This window comes from Podarcis bocagei, assembly GCF_964188305.1.
Source record: "Podarcis bocagei genome assembly, chromosome: 10".
NCBI lineage: Eukaryota > Metazoa > Chordata > Lepidosauria > Squamata > Lacertidae > Podarcis > Podarcis bocagei.
The window spans coordinates 58,651,811-58,673,590 of NC_138135.1; the positions used below are offsets into that span (position 1 = coordinate 58,651,811).

The following is a 21,780-nucleotide window of genomic DNA, read 5'->3' on the forward strand; positions in this document are numbered from 1 at the left end:
GTCAAATGCTTGCAGCAAAACATTTCCTAGGACCATTACTGGTGACCTCAGTATCGCAGCTTCTCCATGATACATTGGTTGCAACTCATCTACCATGTCTCAACAAATGAAACTGACCTATGGAAAATGTAACTTGAAAAAAGAGACATTGCGCATACCTTTGTAAACCAAGAAAACTTTAATAATTTTTTTTTTTAAAAAAAAGCATATTCTGCTATTCAATGTTACACTTCCAAAGCTTACCTATGACCTGTTCCCTCACATATATGCACTATGATTTGGTAAGTATGTATAGAACATACTGAGTTGGTTAGAGTGTGGTGCTGATAATGTCAAGATTGCAAGTTCAATCCCCATATGGGATAATATATAAGGAAATCAAGAAGAGGCTCAAAAGAGCAATGTTTCTTTGAAAGCCTTGTCAGTAGTGCAAAGCAGCCTACCTTTGAAGTCCATGAAGATTCTTCCTCTTCCTCTTCCTCATACATTCCAAATGTCAATGCAGCTACAAAATAAAAGATCAACGGATTTTTCTCTATAAAAGAACTTTTCCGCCACAATCAAGAGGGCACCCCCAGCTGACAAATCATCACAGGAAGTGACAAAGCAGCAAAGCTGAGTTGAGCATTTGCTTGGCTAGAGAAAATACTAGTATTCATTTAATCAAAGTATCAGTTTAACTGCACTGTGACACTCTTTCTGATATCTGTGGCCTAAGCAACTTTAAAAACTAATGTGAGTACCTTTAATTGGGTCTGGAAACAAACTGGCAACCAATACTGCTCCTTTAAAACTGGGGTTATATGAGTTCTAAAGGGAACCCCAGCCAGTAATCTGACTGCTGCATTTTGAAGATTCCGAGTAGATTCAAGGGCAGCCCCACATAGAATGCATTGGGATAATGCAATCTGGAAGTCACCAGAGATTGGAGTACCATGGCAAGTTATATTATATTTGATGAGACAGTGGTGTTGGTAGAAAGGGTTTTGGATTTGTTTAGCACCAGAGAAAATTTTGGGACAAACAGGGTCTGTCCAAAAGAAGAAAACTCCACTTGAAACAGGATGGAACCAGACAGTTAAGACTTAAAATTAAAAAGGCAGAGAAATTTTTTAATGGATTGAGGCAGGAAAGACAGGAAATAAGCAGCACCTAGTTCAGAACAAATCAAGGATGAGTAAGGAAATGTTTATGATCTAAGTGGGTGAAGATTGAGAGTGCATGGCCATAGGATAGACGGGGTGGTGGTGGTCCTAGCATTTTAGGATAAAATACATATGCCAAAGACATTTGGAGAGTGTCATCATGTCTAGGAATCCTTATTTTGATGCTGGAACACTCTGAGTTGACAAAAGATGGCTGAGCTGGAGCACATTGTCTTAGAGGAGAATATGAATAGGATCATCCTGTTATAGTAGCATTCGCACACAAATAAATATGATTTTCTGCTACTTGCTGATACTTGCAACCAGTAGTGGCTGGTTGGGCATTGGACAGGTCAACCAACAGTCGGTGGAACTAAACTCAATTGAAAGCAGTCAACTAATTCTTATTGTGTTCCCATTTTCCTTCCTGTTGAGTTCTACAAGAGCAACACAAGGCGGAAGAAGTTGACAGCCAATTCCATCCCCTGGACAGGTTAGAGCAGTGTTTCCCAACCTTTTTTTGGCCATGCCCCACCTAAGCATCTCTAAAATCCTGATGCACCCCCCCCCGTGACATATAATTCTTATTATTCAAAAAGTGAATTCCTATTCACGTGGAGGAAGCCTAAAAGGCCATTACCTTGGTCTAAACAAGCTTCCTAATTGCCCCCCTTAAAAATCAAATTGCCCCCCTGTGGGGCGTGTGCCCCACATTGGGAACCACGGGGTTAGAGGTAGGCAGTTACACAGGTAAAGGCTGTCTGAGGGCAGACTGAGACCAATGCTTGCAACAAGTCACTGTATTGCAGATTTTAAATATGCGAGTGACCAAAACGAAATTCCAAAATGATATTAACATTATAATCTGTGATATGGATAAAGAAAATTTGAGTTTTGTACCCTTTTTAACAACACCATCTTGTAGGGGATTCTGAGGGCTCCCGATATGTATCCTTTTTTTATCGACAACATCTGATTCCCCCCCATCTTTCTCTTCGTCATCTTCTTTCTCAGCATCTTCCTCTGAAGATTCTCCCTAATGCAAAGAATGTACTAATTTTAAAATTAAACTTCCCACTTATTGTTTAATCTACATACAAATAAATTTTGTAAGATTTAAGGCGGAAGTCCTGTACTACTTACCTGGGAGTAAGCTCCGCTGAACAAAATGATACTTAGTTCTGAGTATGTACATATAGAATTGTGTTGTAAAGTTAAAAATACCACTCTAGGGTCCTCTTGTGGGAGACACTAAGAATAGCTTTTTACCTGAAACATCTTGCTTCAGACTGCTGCCAATGTATTATAGGGGGAGAAATGTCCATCAATCTGTCAAACCACTCTGAAGAGGGTTCTCTCAGAAACCAGTCAGCTGATTGGTGTTGTCAGTGAGCCCTACTTGCCAAGGAACAATTAAGAACTCTTGATTGTTCATTTGCAGCCACACCTTTACCTACCCTCACCAGACATCAGATATAATATGAGGTGTGTGGCAGGTTGGCATGGCTTGGGGAAACCTGCTGGGCTTAATTATAGGCCTGTAGGCCACTGCTGTCATAGTTTACTTATTTTTAACATAGTTCCATTTCCATTATTTTATTAACCATAAATTATTACTGATCCGTTATCGTTGTAATTCTATGTGCTTTTCCTCTATGGACTTACGAAAGCAGTTCACAATTAAAAAACAGTAATTATCAACTGTAAAAGAGTAGACACCCTAAGACGGATTTCTGAGGCAGTTCTTAAAGACTGTGCATGCTCATAGCTGTCATTCTTGTATCCTAGTCCCAGGCCATTTCTGACTTTACAGGCCAGAACCAGCACCTTGAACTGTGACTAGAAACAAACTGCCTATCTGCCTATGCAGATTTTGTAGCATTGATGAAACACAATAAAGCTAGCACTTACTGGTTAACCATTACACTGCTATGTTCTGAACCAACTGCAGTTCCCAAATAACTTTTAAGGGCAGTCATTTATAAAATGCATTACACTAGTTCAGAGGTAGCCAATGAGCCATCTTAAATATGTCTTTGACTACAGCTCCCTTCACCCCTAGCTGTTAGCCCGGCTGACTATCTCTGCAGTAATCCAACAGCAGTTATACAAAAAATGACGGGGTGGCTAATATGAAACTATAGATTTTACCTTTAATTCACAATGCAGATTCCTTCGCTGAAGTTCATCTTTACCTTTCATTTTTTGCTTTACTACATGATTTTTTCCATCATTTTATATTTACTTACTTTGGCACTAGGTTGAAAAGCTTTTAGATTTTCTTCCTCAATATTCTCACTTTTCTGAACTAGTGGTTCAAATACTGCTTCTTCCAGTTCTTCTGAATCCATGTACTGTTCTTCTCCAATGTTCTGATTATCCAAAAGATCAGCATCCTTGGAATTCTGTTTTCTAGATTTGTGTTTTTCAAGTTCTGTCTCAGACCCAGGATCATCAACGTTTTCAATGTCATCACCCATGTTTGAATCTACCCCATTATCACGGCAACTGTTTGAGGGAGATGAAAATGCATCTTTTGTACAATCTTTGGTTGCTTCAAAAATCTCAGATGGGCTCTCATGTGACATATTGGTGCTTTTCTCATTTTCTTGGAATTGGTCTTCATATTTAGAACTTTTTTCTTTTTCAAATGAACAATTGGACAGTTCATTATTTACACTGCTAATAGCTCTATTTTCATCTGAACGCTCATGTTGCCCATCAATAAAAGATACAGGGACGCCAAAAGATTCTTTCAGTGCTTGGTTTTGTAAATCTATTTCACTATTAGTATTAGAAGCATTTCCCTCCTGCTTAAGCTCACTGGATGCAATAGTTTTTCTGCCTTCTGGGTTTTCAATATATTCCCCTTTCACATTTTCTATCTTGCCCAAACTTTCTTCTATGTTTTCCTCACTAAAATTATTCTCCTTTTCTTCACTGAAGTTATCTTCCATTTCTGCCTTTATCCCCTCTTCTTCCTCCTCCTCTCCTTCCTCTTCTTCTTCCTCTTCCACGTCTTCTTCCTCCTCCTCCTCCTCTTCCTCCTCCTCTTCTTCTTCCTCCTCCTCCTCTTCCTCTTCCTCGTCTTCTTCCTCCTCCTCCTCACATTCTTCCTCTTCAATGATTGAAGAATCATTTGGATCATTCAATTCTTGCTTTGGGGAATTAATGGATACTGCTTGTATATTTTCTTTTGATGACTGATTATTTTCATTGTCTTTATACAAACATAAGTGGGTATAAAAATACAGTTGATAAACATATGATAGATTGAAACTTGTAAATTAATTTTTTTACCTGCTTAGGGTCCAGTTTGGGAGTCATCTGGGAACACTTTGAAAAGGAGCCGGGTGAGGACAGAACAGGATGAGGAAAGGATTGAACTTGGAACAAAGGCTTAGGAAGGGACTTTCTCAGATCTTCAGCTTCAGAATCTGATTTATTCTGTTGTGAAATGGCTATAGGTTCTGCTCTGATAATGCTACTTTTCTCATCTACTACATCAAAATACAAACACACACAAAAAATTAAACACAGGAGAAATAATTATTTTTTAAAATTGCTGAAGCAAGTTATAATAAACCTGTTTTACAGGCAACTTACCATTTTTCTTGATTTGCTGGGAAAGATTCATTATCTGAGCCAAACTTGGTTTCTCTGGTTTCTGGAAACAAAATTTAAGCATGTTAAGATTTAGCTGAAGCAACACTTCACATATTATATTTTTAACAAGGCCACATTATGTTGTTTCTTTCTCAGCAGTGGGTGAAGAAAGCTCCAAGACTTTTACATAATGACCCATCACTGGAGTTATCAATCAATCAATGGATCAACCAACCAATGTGTTTATTATGGCAAACAGCCAGCCTATTTAAACAATAATTTCTGCATAATTCTCTACATAAACAATAAGAACAATCAATCTGGGGTTTAATAATCAATATATTAATTAAGTGTACTTAAAATATGTACATCGCTGGAGTTAGAGTTTGCAAACAGGGAAAACTCACAGGCGAACAAAAAACACTGATCACACTGGTTGAGGTATGGTGTAGTACCAATAGCAGATGGTGGACCCAAGTCTAACAGGTTATGGTTCAACTGACTTCTGCAAGTTATAACATACCTTAGGACTGAAATCTTCTTCTTCTGAAGAAATCCAGCTGTCATTATCTGCTTTTCCAGAATCTCTGAAATGAACATTTAAAAATCAGAATAAAAATCCAGTTTTGTAGAACTAATTTTATCAAAAGCATGTAAAATCTTACCTGAATGAATCTCCAAAGGAATGGTCATCAATAACTGTTTAAAAAGCATGCACAATAAAAACATAAAAATCAAGACAATGAACAAACTTTAAGGAACAATTTCAGTTAAAACGTTTTAAACTGTACAAATCTCTAAAGATATTAAGGTACATAGATAAATTATCTTTAAAAATCTGAAAATAACTGCCTTGTGCACTTTTGTACATGTTCACTAGCTAAATAAAAAACAGCAAGCAGGGATCTAAGATTCCCCCATTGTAAAGCTTATCACTCCCTATGGTATTGGGAATGGTGGAAATGATGACCATTTAGCATACAAATCCATAATCAACGATATACATGGATACAAGTGTGCATGAATAGAAGGACCTATGTAAACACAACTCCTTTTCAAGTCGTGGCTTTTTGATTGCATCAATGTAAAAAAATGGCTCCATAGGCATATCTTTATTTTAATTTTGAAGTTGTCTTTAAAGCCAAAGTACAAGAAAGTTTCACAGATGCCTCGATGTGTATTTGGGGCCTTGTTGAAAGGCAGGTCAGTGTTGTTTTTCTTAAAAAAATCAATCAATAAAACAAGCACACAAGCCACCTTCCATATTGGGAGTAATTTTGAGCACTCACACTATCTCAATTCCAAATGGCTGGGTCTTTCTGAGCCTTTTTGGGGAAATTCTGAGGGGAAAGAAATCAGGGCTTTCCCCAAGAGTTATCCAAAGCTCAAAAAGTTCTGATTTACGGAAGTTCTACCATTGTCAGCCCTATTGTCTTCCAAAATTACTTGTTTCAGGGGCAGGGGGTGGGTAGGAAATGCAAAGTACTTTTCCTAAATTTCCAGCTCTCTGCAAAGGAAGCTTCTGAGCCTGTTCATCATGCATGAGAACTCTGGAAATTCTCTCCCCCCTCCAAATAGATAAATCAAGGAGACTGAAGAATGTCACTTCCCATAACAGGCTGAAAAGGAATGAGAAGCTACACAGAAGAAACAGCCCACATCCTAACATAGGCTAGTGCACGGAGAAACAACTTTCAGAGACCAAAGATACAATTCACTCATCCAAATTACCTCTGCTGACATGTTACACTGTGAGCGCTAGTTAAGCAAGGCCATTACCCCATGGATGAGAAGTTCCTCACTGCCTGAGGAACATTCTCTGTGAAGCTTAGACAATCCCATCATGTGCACAATGGGAGCTCTAGCATACAGTGGATCCAAGAAGTACAGAACAGCAACAATAGCTTCTAAATCATTCACTCTTGAAGAGAACAAGATACCAAGGGCTAAATTAGATGATAGGTAAAATGAGAAATTGCATTTCACATTTCTGCATTTTAAAACAAATTGCAGATATGGGGATGTTGATCAGACCCAAGTCCATGAAAGATAAAACTGATGCTTATAGCAACTTCTTCCCCAGGAGGAAAAGCATGGGGCGGGGGGACGACAACTATGGCAGGGGGAGAGGATTTAAGCATCCATCCTTGGTTACCATATTTCTCAATCCTGACACACACAAACCCATCATCTAGTTTGCCCGTTATTTCCACATCAGCTTGCTACAATTGAACTATGTACTATGGATTTTCTAAAAGCAGTAAGCACAAACCAAAGCAGGGAATCTGAATTAAAAATCTAAATCTAAATGAATCATTACATATTTGACCCTTGGAGACTGTTATACCTTTCCCTGAATCTCCTGCTGTTTGACTGAGTGTCAGGTGCACTTGTCTATCTATTTAGGCCAAGGCATGGAAGGAATAGATAAAAAGAGTGAATTCATAAAACAATTACAAATATAGAAACACAAATACACATATACACTAACAAGTCATTCAATGTAATGAGTATGCTGCAATGAAAAACAAACCACCAATTCAAGTTCAAGAAAGGCAAATCATCCAACGCTCTACCACACTCAGATATTTGGATTTCTCCACTTCTCATAAAAGATCAAAGACACAACTAGAGATAAAAAATGTAGTTTGGAAAGATGTAGCTGATACATTTAGTTCTCTGCTTGGGAATACAGTACCTGATCACCACATTAATAGATATGCCCCCCCCCCTCTAAGTAGACTGGCTACCAATACAGGGCATGAAAGTTTTCCATTCCATTTAGCATTATTTGCCTGTGAATCTGGAGCTGGTCTTAACAAGTATGAAAGCACGTTTTTTCTCTTTACATATTTTGGTAGATTACATAGATTAATGTATTGAGATGAATATGCTAACATTCTTGTCTTATTTCTCAGGAGGCACTTCTAAGATAGCAGTATAAGTCCAGCTGAGATAAATGTGGCTCACTTCCAGTTAAATGAGCACTATATAGGATTGCAGCTTCTCAGGATACAAAGCGGATGGGCCTATCTAATCCTCCTGACCCTTCCGGTATTAGGGTATGTTACAACAACCAAAATAAATTCTCTCATGCTACAAACTTACTCTAGAGCAATTTATAAACACCAATTAAGAAGAGACACATTAGTATTCACTTTTGTTATATATACAGGCAGGAAGCTTCCTGATCATTTCTTAAATAAAAAAAAAGTGACAATGTTGAAGGAAAGACTTACATTTTGATTTCTTAGGAAACACTGATACAATGTAACTTTAACAGTTGGAAAACACCAAACTAAACAGTTAAAACAGGATTGAGGGGCACATGAGACAGATATATACATACAGACACACACACACATATGTAAAAAGGGTAAATGTAAAGAATCTGGACAGTAGGATGCAGAAACAAACGTCTGTCCCCCCAACAGCCCCCTGCACAACAATTGAGCTTGTTCCATTAGGAGCAACAGAAGGTTTTTTAAAAAATAAGCCCAACTGCTGAGGAGGGAGGGGAAGATGTGCAGCAAAAGGAGAGCCGGGCAGGAAGAACTTAACCCTCCACATGTACTGCAATGCCATCAAATATTCATCCCGTGCAGGACTTAATTAGGCTTGATGGGGGCGGGGAAGTATCTCAGTGGCTCCAACGAAAGAGCATTTTTAAGCCCAATTACTGTGCAAGGGTGTGAGGATCCTTGCTGAGATTACAGATGAGGAGGGAAAGATTAACTAACTGTAAAAAGGGTGTTGACAGTAAGTTTAAATGTGTATGTGCATGTCTCTCTCTGTGTATAAGGGCTGTGGGCATGATTGAATGAGTGTTATGAACATGTTACTTGTGAATATGCAACAATTTGCATATGTATAAGAGTGAGCCAGGAGACTCATCCACTTTTTTATGTTAGTCCTAACCATGGCTGATATGCAGCCCTTGGGAGCTTAGACATTAGAAAACGCAACCCTTGGACCCTAAAGATTCCCTACCCCTGGTTTACACTATGATAATTATGGTTAAAGAAATACGTATCCAACCTAGATTCCACCAGCTTATAGCTACTTTCTATGAGCACTGTTCATTTGGCTGTTTTGATACCACTATTGAGAACCCAGGGCTGTTGTTCAAATTGAATACTGTTGGCAAGCTCGATATGCAGCCAGAAATTAAGCTGCAACTCTCATTCCACAGTGCATTCAGAGACGTTATTATTACTATCATCATCATCATCATCATTTAATATATGAATCACTTCCCATGAGGGATCCAGAAGCAATTTACAATATTACTAGAAGTCAATAACTATGACTCAGGTTTCTACTGCAGAAGTGACAGCACAAAGATGAGAGATGAAATGGCTGAAGCAAAGTTTTGATGTCCCCACCCCCAAAAAAGCACCCCTTTCAGTTTAACATGCTATGTTTAGGGATTTCCATGGTCACTTAAGCTCCAAAACGCTGGGAAGTTGCAACTGCTAAGGGCCACATCCTTAGCAATGTTTTTTTTAGGCAATATGAATATGTCATGGTATCATATGTTTTGGTTAGTTGAAGTTTCACCACTACCTTAAAGCTTTCAGTGGCAGGGGGGTAGACTTAAGCCCCAGACTTCTCTGTACACCAGAAAATGCAACTGAATCTATCATGCAACCAAAGCTACTGAACGTGCAAGCAATACCCTCCACACAGAATGACAGAGCTAGAAGTGACCTTGTAACTCATCTTTCCTTTTAACCCATTAAATAAGTGAATAGGCAGTATGTGTTGCACTAGTTGCAGCATGATGTCTCACATGAAGGTAGGTATATACCGTATTTTTCGCCCCATAAGACGCACCGGCCCATAAGACGCACCTAGATTTTAGGGGGGGGGAAATAAAGGAAAAAAAATTTATTTCCCCCCCAGGTGCGCTGCGCTAATCCAGAAGCTTGGGGCAAGCTGAGGTCAGCGCGCCCCAAGCTTCTGCGTGCCGGCAAGCAGTCCGCTGCCGCCCCAAGCCTCCCGCACCCGGCAGGAGGTCCCGCTGGGTGCGCGAGGCTTGGGGCGGCAGCGGACTGCTTGCGCGCACCTAGAAGCTTGGGGCGGGCTGAGCTCAGCTGGCCCCAAGCTTCTCGGTGCGCGCAAGCAGTCCGCTGCCGCCCCAAGCCTCCCGCACCCGGCAGGAGGTCCCGCTGGGTGCGCGAGGCTTGGGGCGGCAGCGGACTGCTTGCGCGCACCGAGAAGCTTGGGGCGGGCTGAGCTCAGCTGGCCCCAAGCTTCTAGGTGCGCGCAAGCAGTCCGCTGCCGCCCCAAGCCTCGCGCACCCAGCGGGAGCTCCTGCCGGGTGCGGGAGGCTTGGGGCGGCAGCGGACTGCTTGCGCGCACCGAGAAGCTTGGGGCGGGCTGAGCTCAGCCCGCCCCAAGCTTCTCGGTGCGCGCAAGCAGTCCGCTGCCACCCCAAGCCTCGCGCACCCGGTGGGACCTCCTGCCGGGTGCGCGAGGCTTGCAGACACTCGCCCGAAGCAGGGGGAGCCCTCCAGAGGGCTCCCCGTGCTTCGGGCGACAGGCTGCCGCCCCAAGCCTCGCGCACCCGGTCGGACCTCCTGCCGGGCGCGCGAGGCTTGCAGGCATTCGCCCCATAAGACGCACCCCGATTTCCCCTTCATTTTTGGAGGGGAAAAAGTGCGTCTTATGGGGCGAAAAATACGGTAATGTTTCAAAGCAGCATTGTGGCAATCATTTTTTGTATCAGGGCCTAGCTCTGTAAGTATACACATGCACTAAGTTTGCAGATCAAAGAGTGGACCTTCCTTGCAAGATCCTGAACTTCTTTTTCTTTTAATAAGCAGACACCCCACAAAGAATAAAAAAGTAATCCTAGTGTACTGCTGTTTTGATTCTTGTACCTTGTCATGGAATTTGCTTCTCTCCAAACTGACCACCCCTTCCCAAGTCCCACCCCCCCTTTCCCCATTGGGGGAGATATTATGATTAAGTTCAGGATTACAATGAGGGTTTAAGAGGACAAATATTAATTACTTCTATAAAGTGTGTGTATAAACTTAAATGCTTAAATGCACTATTTTTTACTAAGCAGCCAATGACACAAAGTAACTGCAGTATTATAGAAGCTGTTCTATTCTAGCCCCTCAAATATGGCATACATTTAACTAAGTTTGCATATAGGTACAGTGTAATTCAGTAGCCTAAACCCTGAATTCTTCAGGTGCCATAAACTTTAAGAAATCCTTAGACGCACACACACTCATTCTGCACCATATTAACATACTGCACAGGCATGTTTCAGGATGAAAACTCAACCCCTAGTAGGAGGCACACAGAAGTCATAAGGAATGTGGCTACTCTGCAATGAACAAGGGATTAAACTAACTGACCTCCAAATTCCCTTCCAACTCTTATCATTTTGTGAATATTATTAGTCACCAGTTGGGTACTTGAAACATAGAAAGGGTAGCTTCAGTTTGCCTGATCACTTCGGTTGCATAGACTGCATGTCAGAACAAGGACCGATTCTCGTTTTAGTATATAAAATCGTACCTTCTTTGTTTGTAGCTGGTGCGCCCAACATGCCAGAATATCCAGGTTTTTCTGGGCTGCTCAATAAAGTTAAGACTTTTTGATCTCCAGAGCTCTGTTCTTTATTTTTGTAGTTCAAAAATTCAGATACATATTGCAGAAGACTAAGGGGTAGAAGGGAGATAATTTTTACAAATCATGACAATACAAACAATTGATTCTTCATGAAGAGAATAAGAACATACCTCAAACCAGAAGAACAGTTTTACATCAACTCAAGGAGTAAAACCCTAACTTTTGAAAGGGTCTTTGACTTTCTAAAGATCCACTCTCACATAACAGTTGATCCATTTATTTATTTGTGTGTGTGTGTGTGTGCGCGCGCGCGCGCGCGAGTAGCTACATAGATATTTTCATTCCAGCAATGATTAAACAAATTCAACCTATTTATTTATGGTCAATGAATAATCTTAAATGTTAGAAATAAAAGCTTACATGGGATCTCCGCTATTCAGAGCATAATCCTTTGTTGACCATCCACTTCCATCTCTATGAAAAACATCTGAGCCATGTCGAAGAAGAACGTTTGTTAAATCACGGTGTTTTTCAGAAGCAGCAGTCAACAGTGGAGTTCTGAAACAGAAAGGGAAGGACAGCTGAATTTTATCGATGAATTTAACTTAGATCTTCTACCCGCTGCTGGTTAACAGAACAATACAAACCAAGATCTGCTACACTGGAAATAATGTAGATAAGGCAAGGCATCCCCTCCTCCCAGCTTTGTCAAACTCTGCCAGTAGTGAGTGGGACCAGTGTTGCAGAACTCTCAACTGTGCCTATCTAAATCCAGCACAGGTGTAAGCTACCACTAGTGCAATCCCTGCCACTAGTAGTCAGGGTATACTCACAGAATGTGGTGTTTCGGGGTGGGCACTGTGAAGGCGCCTGCCTGATATCAATCAACCTGCATGAGTTCCAACATGCAGATGCTGCCACACCAAAAGACTGATTTCTTACAAATGTGGAACGTGCGTTATGTGGCACCTATATTAGTGCCGATTCTGCCAATCAAACTGGTCAAGTGGGCATATATGAGGTAAGGCGATCTTGCAGGTGAATTGGTCCCAAGTTCTTAAGAGCTTGATATACTAATAGTAACGGCTTGAACAAATCAGCAACCAGTGTGAATCTGAGCACAGGTGGTTATATACTGACAAGGTCTCACTCCTATCAGCAACTGTGCTGCACCATTCTGCACTAAATGCAGCTTCCGAATCAGGCACAAGGGAAGCCCCACACAGAGCACATTACAAGACTGGGGTGAAGGTGTAAATGGAGGTGTAAAGCAGGTTGCCAAAAAGGACGGAGTAAGAAGCATGGAAATAAGAGTCAAGAAGAAAGCAGGGACATAAAAAGGTGGGCAGCACAGAAAGGAAGTTCCATGCAGATATTCTCTTTTTTTGGTCAAGATTAGGTCTAGATTAGGCTACTATATTGTTACACCAGCAAAGCAACTTTTCAGAATAAGATTCAAAATCTATTCACTGCAGCAGTCTTTGTCCACATTAGCATACTAGTTAAATGTTGTGAAATTCTACTGCAAGAATAAAAACATGGAGAGCTGGTGATTATTAAGAACAGACCCTACCTCAAATCCGCTTCAAAAGGTTGGAGGAACCTTCAAAGCAGATTGCAGGGGGGTCTACAGGGCACACGGTGGGAGAACTTTTGTTGCAAAAGTAGAAGTAGTTCTGCAAGTGCAATTACTTTCTTGCATACAACCCATAGTCTCTTCATATATTACAGTTCATGGGACAAAAACTGCAACAGTTTTCTTTAGAAATAGTCCTTAAGTCTTTAGATCAGATAAATGAACCAGACTGTACCTTCCTGAATTATCTGTGGCATTTACAGAAGCTCCTTCTTCCAAAAGAAACTCTACAATTTCTCGATTGTTTTCTGTGACAGCAACAATTAGAGGAGTATTCCCATCCTGTAAGCATAAAACTGAATTAGCAGACAAAATTTGCAATACACACATATTTATTGTTTTCCATAGAACTTGAGGACATTTGTGTGTGGACCAAAGTTGTCTGCCTCCAACAGAGCTTGCACAAAGTAAGGTGGTAGAACTCCAAGTCTGAAGGTGAGGGGAGCTCCTTTAGACAGTGTTCTTCAATCCAGAGCTCTCAGATATTGTTGAACTACAGCTCCCACCATCCTGAACAGCTTGCTAAGCTGTCTAGGGATGACCAAAATTGAAGTCCAACACAGCTGGGAACAATATAATATAATATAATATAATGTAATGTAATGTAATGTAATGTAATGTAATGTAATGTAATGTAATGTAACGTAACGTAATGCTCCCAGCTATATTAATTATATTACATTACATTATATTATATTATAATTAAAATTTATATACCACCCTATACTCACAGGTCTCATTGAAGAATACAGTGGTACCTCGCAAGACGAATGCCTTGCAAGACAAAAAACTCGCAAGACGAAAGGGTTTTTTGTTTTTTGAGCTGCTTCGCAAGACGATTTTCCCTATGGGCTTGCTTCGCAAGACGGAAACGTCTTGCAAGTTTGTTTCCTTTTTCTTAACACTGTTAAGAAAGTTCTTAACACAGTTGCGACTTGACTTCGAGAAGCAACTCATAGAACGCGGTGTGCTAGCCTTTTTTGAGGTTTTTAAAGACTTTAGTGATTTTTGAAGCTTTTCCAAAACTTTCCCGACACCGTGCTTCGCAAGACGAAAAAAAATCGCAAGACGACAAAACTCGCGGAACGAATTAATTTCGTCTTGCGAGGCACCACTGTACTGAAGAACATTGAAGAATACTCATTGAATCTTAAGGCCTCTAGGGCTTTGTGCACCCAAACTAGTACTATACAAGGTGCTAAAAGCACATAGGATGGCTTCAGGCTTCTTTGAATTACTCTCTTCCCACTTCAGTAACCAGCGGCAGGACAGGGCAGCGCCACTCCCTAATTACTCTGAGTAGGTCTCTCTATTCTCCTTCCTATTCCCACAGAGGGGAAATCATTTGAATAATATCCCACTCAATCCAGAACCAGAATGCTATGCTTTCACATGAATGCTTGGTAAATTGTACATGTTGCACTTGATTGGGGGTGGGTAATATAGAAAAGTTACTCATTACAATGTTCTCTTGCCACAAAAGACAAGTTGCATGCAAGTTGACAACATAAGCAACATTATTTTTCTTCAATAAACTATTTTAACATTCAAAAGAGCATTCAGAAGCAAAAATTATTTTATGGTATTCAGCTAATTTTACTTTACCTCATTCTGTGCTTCAATATCAGCATTATATTTAAGGAGATGTTTTGTAATAGCTACACCAGAATTAGCAGCAGCAAAGTGGAGGGCAGTATTACTGTGAGCATCCACAATATTAGGGTCTGCTCCGTTCTCAAGCAGATAAATTGCACAAAATTCCTGCTGGCATTGTACAGCCTGCAACAATTAAAGAAAGGAAATTAGGCCCACAAATTATGTTAATACAAACAAATATTTAATGCTGTCGGAATTTAATGAAACATGAAGCAGTAACTTTAACATTATAATAATTAACTTGTTGATGGTTGTCATTAACAAAAAAAGTGGTACTAAACTGGCATTTTCAACTACGTAGATATGGCATTTATAGAATGTGGTATTGTATTACTGTTTCATACATACCTTCATTAATGGAGTTTTCCCTTCATTATCACGGAAATTTAGTTGGCATTTGTTGCCTACCAAGAAAGCAACAATATCTGTATATCCACCAGCACAGGCAAGATGCAAAGGTGTTCTGGAAGGGATACCATTGAGTACAATCAATACATCACTCAGAACAGCAAGAGTTTTTTCCTATGTGTTATTTGACTTAATATTTGTTATCTTACACTTTTGGTTTTGCCCATTTTCCCCTCACAACAACCCTAAAAGTAAAGCCTGAGAGATTATTCATTGACACATAGTTATTAAACTTCATAGGACAAGTATGGTCACAACTTAATAAAGACTCCCCACACCTACTGCTTCTCGTGGTCAATATTAGTGCATTATTTACATTATTTTTTTATTAAGTAAGAAGTTGCAAGAAGTTAACAGGTGCCTGAAAATAGTGAGGCAAGAACAACCCCAAGGAATGTACTGAAGGGGCTGAAGACTCCAAGACTGCTTTACACAATCCCTGCATTCTACCATGTAAGGGAAACATCATGCAAATGACCGATTATTTCCTACTCAGAAGCATCTTTGGCTGCTGCTTTTCAAGACACATAGTTTAGCTATGCTCCTATTCATGTAATGTTAAGGGCAGACTTTGGTAATCTTTCATAATATGGCCCCCTGTGTGAGCCCAAAATTTGGCGCTTCCTAATAAATATTCCCAATCACAAATCTTCCCAATTTTGCACCCCCTCAGTTCAGCACCCTGTGCGGGGGAACTGCTCGACCCACCCTAAATCCAGATGTTAAGCATTCAAAGGTGCTATGTGTTCTTTGCAGGGGTGCCAACTTAAATAAAATATTTTCGGAGGGGGGGGGAAGCTGTGCCAAGTATAACAGATCACATGATGCAGCACACATACACATTTGAATGGCAATGCCCCTCAACTTGGGGGATGGCCCTCTCAAATATTTTATTGGGGATGGCCCGAACAGACCTTGGACCCTAGGAGTTGGCACCTCTGGATCTTTGGACACAAGTGCATATTGAAAAAGTGCTCCGGCGTCCAGGATGCAGTGGGTTCAGGGTCAGGAACCGACCGAGGTGGTGCCTCGTTGCTTAGGGGTACTGCCCCCCTCTCAACTTAGCCTACCTCACAGGGCTACTGTGAAGATACAGCAGAGTGACTGCTGTGTATATCGCTCTGCCCTCCTTCCAGGGGTGCCAACTTGAATAAAATATTGGACGACAACAGGTAAGCCCCACCCCACATAATCAATCAACAAGACATGGTGCACACACATCACGTGAATAGCCATGCCCAGCAACTTGGGGGTAGGGGCTGGCCCCCTTGAATATTTTATGGGAGGGGCACAAAGTGACCTCAGCCCCTAGGAGTTGGCTCCTATGGATCTTTGAACCACTGAAATAGTGCTCCGGCGTCCAGGATGAGGATGCAGAGGGTTCAGGGCCGGGCACTGACCAAGGAGGGGACCGAATTCCTTGCTTAAGGGGGTACTGCCACACTCTCTCTCTCTCAACGTGGCCTACCTCATAGGGCTACTGTGAAGATACAGTGACTGTTGCTTATATCACCTGGCATTCCTTCAATTGGTGCCAACTTGAATAAAAAATTGGGAGACGAGGACTGGCCCCCTCAAATATTTTAGGAGGGGAGGCTGAAGGGACCTCAACCCCTAGGAGCTGGCTCCAGTACGTTTCCAGGCACAATTCAAACTGTGGGTGTTGACCTTTAAAGCCCTAAACAGCCTTGGCCCAGTATACCTGAAGGAGGATCTCCACCCCCATCGTTCTACCTGGACGCTGAGGTCCAGTGACGAGGGCCTTCTGGTGGTTCCCTCACTGCAAGAAGCAAAGCTACAGGGAACCAGGCAGAGGACCTTGTCGGTAGTGGCGCCTGCCCTGTGGAACGCCCTCCCGTCAGATGTCAGAGAGATAAAGAACTACCTGACATTCAGAAGACATCTGAAGACAGCCCTGTTCATGGAAGATTTTAATGTGTGACATTTTAGTCTTTGTTGGAAGGTGCCCAGAGTGCTGGGGAAACCCAGCCAGATGGGGGGCGGGGTACAAATAATAAATTATTATTATTATTATTATTATTATTATTATTATTATTGATCTTTGAATCACTGAAAAAGCAATCTCCAGCATTCAGGATGAGAATGCAGTGGGTTCAGGGCCAGGCACCGACCAAGGAGGGGACTGAATTCCTTGCTTTGGGGTACTGTCACTCACTCACTCTCAACTTGGCCTACCTCACAGGGCTACTGTGAAGATACAGTGGAGTGACTGTTCAGTGGTACCTTGGGTTAAGTACTTAATTCGTTCCGGAGGTCCGTTCTTAACCTGAAGCATTTTAGCTAATGGGGCCTCCCGCTGCCGCCGGAGCACAATTTCTGTTCTCATCCTGAAGCAAAGTTCTTAACCCAAGGTACTATTTCTGGGTTAGCGGAGTCTGTAACCTGAAGTATATGTAACCTGAAGCGCATGTAACCCGAGGCACCACTGTATCTTCAAAGGAAGCAGCAGCAGGCCAAGCTGAGCGCCAAATCTTGTAGGAGGAGGAGGCGCTATATTCCCGAAACAACAATAATGATAATAATAATAATAATAATAATAATAATAATAATAATAATAATAATAATAAAAAAATGCCAAGAAGCCTCCTCCGTCTCAGATTCGGGGAGGGGGGAGCCTTTTCCGCGGCTCGCCCTCATCACCTGGAGTCCTTATCCGGCTCGTTGATGTCGTGCCTCTGCACGAGTCGCTGCACGTCGCCCAGGCTCCCTTCGGCCGCTGCCCGGTGCAGCTGGCCCAACTCTTTCTTCCGCACCACGTAGGCGCCATCGCTGGCGAGGCATGAGGCGCAGGCGGACACGACAACCTCGCCGGCCGCTTCGCTAGACGCCGCCGACGCCGGCTGCTGCTCCGCCGCCCGCCTCTTCTTGAGCCTCAAGATCCCCTTCAGCCTCTTCATCCCTGTCGGCGGAGGCCGGGGGAAGGGAAGCGGGGCGGCGGCGGCGGGGCTCTCGGGGGGCGCAGCCGCCGGCCGACTGGACTCCCTCTCGCCGGGAAACGAAAGCGGCCCCTGACAGACATTCAACGGCCCATTGGCTAAACTGGGGATGGGGGTGGGGGGAGAAGGCCGTCCGCGCGAGCCGCCAACGGCCGCCTCAGAACCGCGACGGTGGGCGGGGCGAGGAAAGCGCGGCTCGCCGCCAAGGCAACGGCTTTTTCCTCGGGGCGGAGCTACGCATGCGCTCGGAGAGAAAGGCTTTCCGGCAGCGAGGTCTCTTCCTTTTAAAGTGACGCATCCGCGCTGCCCTTGGAAGTTCACGGGTTCTCTTCCTCTCATCCGCTCTTAAGTGCGCGTGGCTGGGTTGCCACGTGCGTTGCGTGCGAAGCCTCGGTTTGCCCCAGGGTTACATGAGGAGGACTGCACGCGTGGCTCGAGACAAAAACTCTCTGTGGCTTTATTTCATGTGCTTTGTTTCACACAACTGTGCCCCATAGCTGTCAACGTTCCCCCTTTTTGAGTATTTTTTATATTATTATTAAAAGATTTTCTTGTTTTACAGAAGTATGTGTAATGTCTCTCGTATTTTTTCATGTAACAGTTTTACAAATCCGTTTCATTTGTTGAGACATTAGGGGGAGGGGGGAAAAGGGGTGGAGGGGGGGAAGATGGGTGGGGTAGGGGAAATTCCCTTATTCCGAATCAGTGGCGTAGCGTGGGTTGTCAGCACCCGGGGCAAGGCAAGTAATTTGTGCCCCCTAACCCGTGGATTTGCGCCCCCTAACCCCCAGATGTTGCGCCCGGTGCGGCCGGCCCCCCCTGCACCCCCCACGCTACGCCACTGTTCCGAATAGGATTCCTCACAAGAAAAGGGAAAAGTTGACAGCTATGCTGTGCCCATTCCTACGCTGCGTTTGCATTGCACTGTGTTTTCAGCGTGCAACATCCACAGGGCGCTATCCTGGGAGCCTTTGTCTTGTTTGGGACCCTTTCTTTTACTGCTGCGTGCCACCCACTTCCAGTGTTGCTGGCGCCCCCATTGTTTTTGTCTCTCTCCCCCCCCCCCCCGCCGCCAGGTCTTGTGTGACACTGTAAACCATCTCCAGTGCTTGACAGTATTGAGTCAGTGGCTCATGTGCTTCTGGCTTGCACTCTTGATAAAGATTTGAGGAGTTCGAGTTGATGGGCTATGCCGAAATGGCAAAACTAACTAGGAAGCTCAGGAATCAAGAAGGCAAGAAATTTAAAGAAAGAATGGGAAATATTTATAATGTATATACAAAATCATTGTAAACAGGTCAAAACATTAGCAGGATTTTAAACACACTTGTAATGTAACAGAATGTATAGATGTATTGATATGCAGTTGAAGTAGAATCAACAGTGCCCATAGAAGGGAGCAGGGTGGGGGAGTCAGGAGATTCAGAGTAATCTCAATAAGTAGATTTGGAAACGGTTTTGTTGTATGTTTACAGCGGCGTAGCGTGGGTTATCAGCACCCGGGGCAAGGCAAGTAATTTGCGCCCCCAAACCCGGGGCAAGGCAAGTAATTTGCGCCCCCTAACCCCTAACCATGGTCATTAATACTGACGGCTCTACTCTGGGGCAAACGTCGTGGTGACTACTGCCCTCCGTGGTGTTGTTTTTGCAATTAAAGGACCCCTGCCTCAAATAAAGCATCTTGGGGATTGGGGACTGGGATTTGCCAAGGGAGCTGGAAATTGCAGTTCAGTGGCGGGTCAGGGGGAGAGGGTCCCTTCCGCGTCTGGGTGCCGCGGGCCCCTTTGCGTCAAGACGCGCATCTTTGGGCGTCGTGGCGCAGCCTTCTCAGTCCCCCTCCCCGGCCCGGCTAGTCCCGACGCGGCTTCTTTCTGGCGCGGGGAGGGGGCGGCTCTGGGGCCAGTGCGTCGGCCGGCCTCCGGCACGGGTGAGGGGGGGCCCGTTGGGGCGGGTGGGCGGTCTTGGCGCGCAGGCACTAGAGCGCCGCAGATGGTGCGTTTGGCGGGCTGCGCGCGTCCAGACAGCGACCCGAGCCTGGGCGGCGTGGCGCTTGGTGCCGGAGCCTCCGCCCGCAGCGCCCCGTCGGGAGACCCGGCCGGAAGGAGCCTCGAGCCGGCTGTCGGACGCGGTTGAAGCAGCCAGGGCGGCATGGCAGGCGGCGTGCACCCCCTGCACCCCCCACGCTACGCCACTGCTCTCTGCCCCACCGCCAGGCTTCGGAGCAGCCTTCCGAAGGCTGGCGGCGGGAGGAGGTCTCTCCGCCTGGACAGTGGCGTTCCTGCTTCCTCAAGGAGGGCCGGCCAAACGCGCCCCCCAAATGTTGCGCCCGGTGCGGCTGGCACCCCTGGCACCCCCCATGCTACGCCACTGTATGTTTATATTTTGGAAAATCAAATAAATAAATAAAGCTTTGAGGAGTGAAGTTATCACCCCTCTATTATTGTCCATGCCGGGTCGCTCAACCATTGTAAGTGTGTCCTTTCTTTAGCAGATCAAGATGATCAGGTGACAGCAAAAACTGCAAGGTTTTTAACCGGGGGCAATTAGAATAAGATCTATTATTTTATTATCGATGTAAACCCCCAAAATGTATTTTCTATAGTTAAGTTTTTTTTACCTCTATCTTCAGTACATTTTATTGCTATGGCTAGTGGCTGATGCAAATAAAGATTCTTCTGATTCTGATTAATCTCAAGTGCTTTGGGGAGCATTTATCAGGATCCCAGGGAGACCTCGGCTGAGGAAGAGTCTTGTCCATCCATAGAAAACCCCCACTACAACTAAAGATCTGGAAGAACCCACAAAAGTCCCAAGGCGGCCTGACATGTTGAGGCTCATGGGTGTCTCACCCAAGCCCTCTCAGTTACACATTGAACCAAGCCCTTGATCCCCACTTCTCTCCCTTCAGTGCCTTGAGAGCAAAGACAGCAATCAGGGACGCGGACTTATAAAAAATATTGGGGGGGCCCGGGAAAGCTCATGAATAATAAATAAGCTCATGAATATGCAGATAAAGTGGCGCCGCCTCCTCGTGAGCGAATAGGGGAGAGCGTGCTGCGCCTATTAATCAGCTCCGAAGGAAATTGGGTGGAGCTTTTGCTCGGGAGGGAGGGCAGGAGGCATGCAGCCCGACCCTGTGCATTTTGGGCTGGGGGAGGGGCGGCGGTGGCACTCTGCTGGAGGGGCGCCCGAGATTATTGGGGGGCGGAGCCCCCCCAAATGAATTTTTGAGGGGGCTCCGGCCCCCTCAGGCCCCATGGAGTCGGCGCCTATGACAGCAATGGACATAGTGGGAAGTCCAGAATTGATATAGAAGACTCCATCTGTCACCTTTGGGAACTTACCTGTGATGACTTTGCTCTGAACACATACAGAGAGAGACATAGGGGGTTGGACTCGATGGCCCTTGTGGTCTCTTCCAACTCTATGATTCTATGATTCTATGATTCTATGATAAAAAAGCATGTGGATTTAGGTTGACAACATTATTATAATGGTGAATTTTGACACAGCTTAAAGTGATTTATATATCACTTTTGTTGTTGTTGTTTAGTCATTCATTCATGTCCGACTCTTTGTGACCCCATGGACCAGAGCACGCCAGGTACTTCTGTCTTCCACTGCCTCCCGTAGTTTGGTCAGACTCATGTTGGTAGCTTCGAGAACACTATCCAACCATCTTGTCCTCTGTCATCCCCTTCTCCTTGTGCCCTCCATCTTTCCCAGCATCAGGGTCTTTTCCAGAGAGTCTTCTCTTCTCATGAGGTGGCCAAAGTATTAT

General features: G+C 43.9%; 1 protein-coding gene across 10 annotated transcripts in view; it reads right to left on the reverse strand.

Annotated features, from left to right (window-relative positions):
• ANKRD26 (ankyrin repeat domain containing 26) overlaps positions 1–18,353 on the reverse strand; it is a 59,224-nt gene extending 40,871 nt beyond the window's left edge. For 7 of the 10 annotated variants that reach the window (XR_014012523.1, XR_014012524.1, XM_081211354.1 and 4 more), the window contains exons 1-13: positions 17,704–18,353; positions 14,983–15,097; positions 14,584–14,757; positions 13,154–13,260; positions 11,763–11,900; positions 11,289–11,431; positions 7,099–7,149; positions 5,417–5,450; positions 5,275–5,338; positions 4,752–4,812; positions 4,446–4,645; positions 2,046–2,181; positions 444–505 (exon numbers count right to left, since the gene is read on the reverse strand). Coding sequence is in view for 8 of the 10 variants with exons in the window: in XM_081211354.1 (XP_081067480.1) it covers positions 444–505; positions 2,046–2,181; positions 4,446–4,645; positions 4,752–4,812; positions 5,275–5,338; positions 5,417–5,450; positions 7,099–7,149; positions 11,289–11,431; positions 11,763–11,900; positions 13,154–13,260; positions 14,584–14,757; positions 14,983–15,097; positions 17,704–18,338 (1,920 nt within the window). In the remaining 2 variants the exon portion in view is untranslated. Of the gene's footprint in view, positions 1–443; positions 506–2,045; positions 2,182–3,394; positions 4,366–4,445; positions 4,646–4,751; positions 4,813–5,274; positions 5,339–5,416; positions 5,451–7,098; positions 7,150–11,288; positions 11,432–11,762; positions 11,901–13,153; positions 13,261–14,583; positions 14,758–14,982; positions 15,098–17,703 lie in introns of all 10 variants that reach the window. The other 3 variants (XM_081211348.1, XM_081211350.1, XM_081211351.1) reach the window with 3 other exon arrangements.
• Between the last annotated feature and the right edge of the window lie 3,427 nt (positions 18,354–21,780).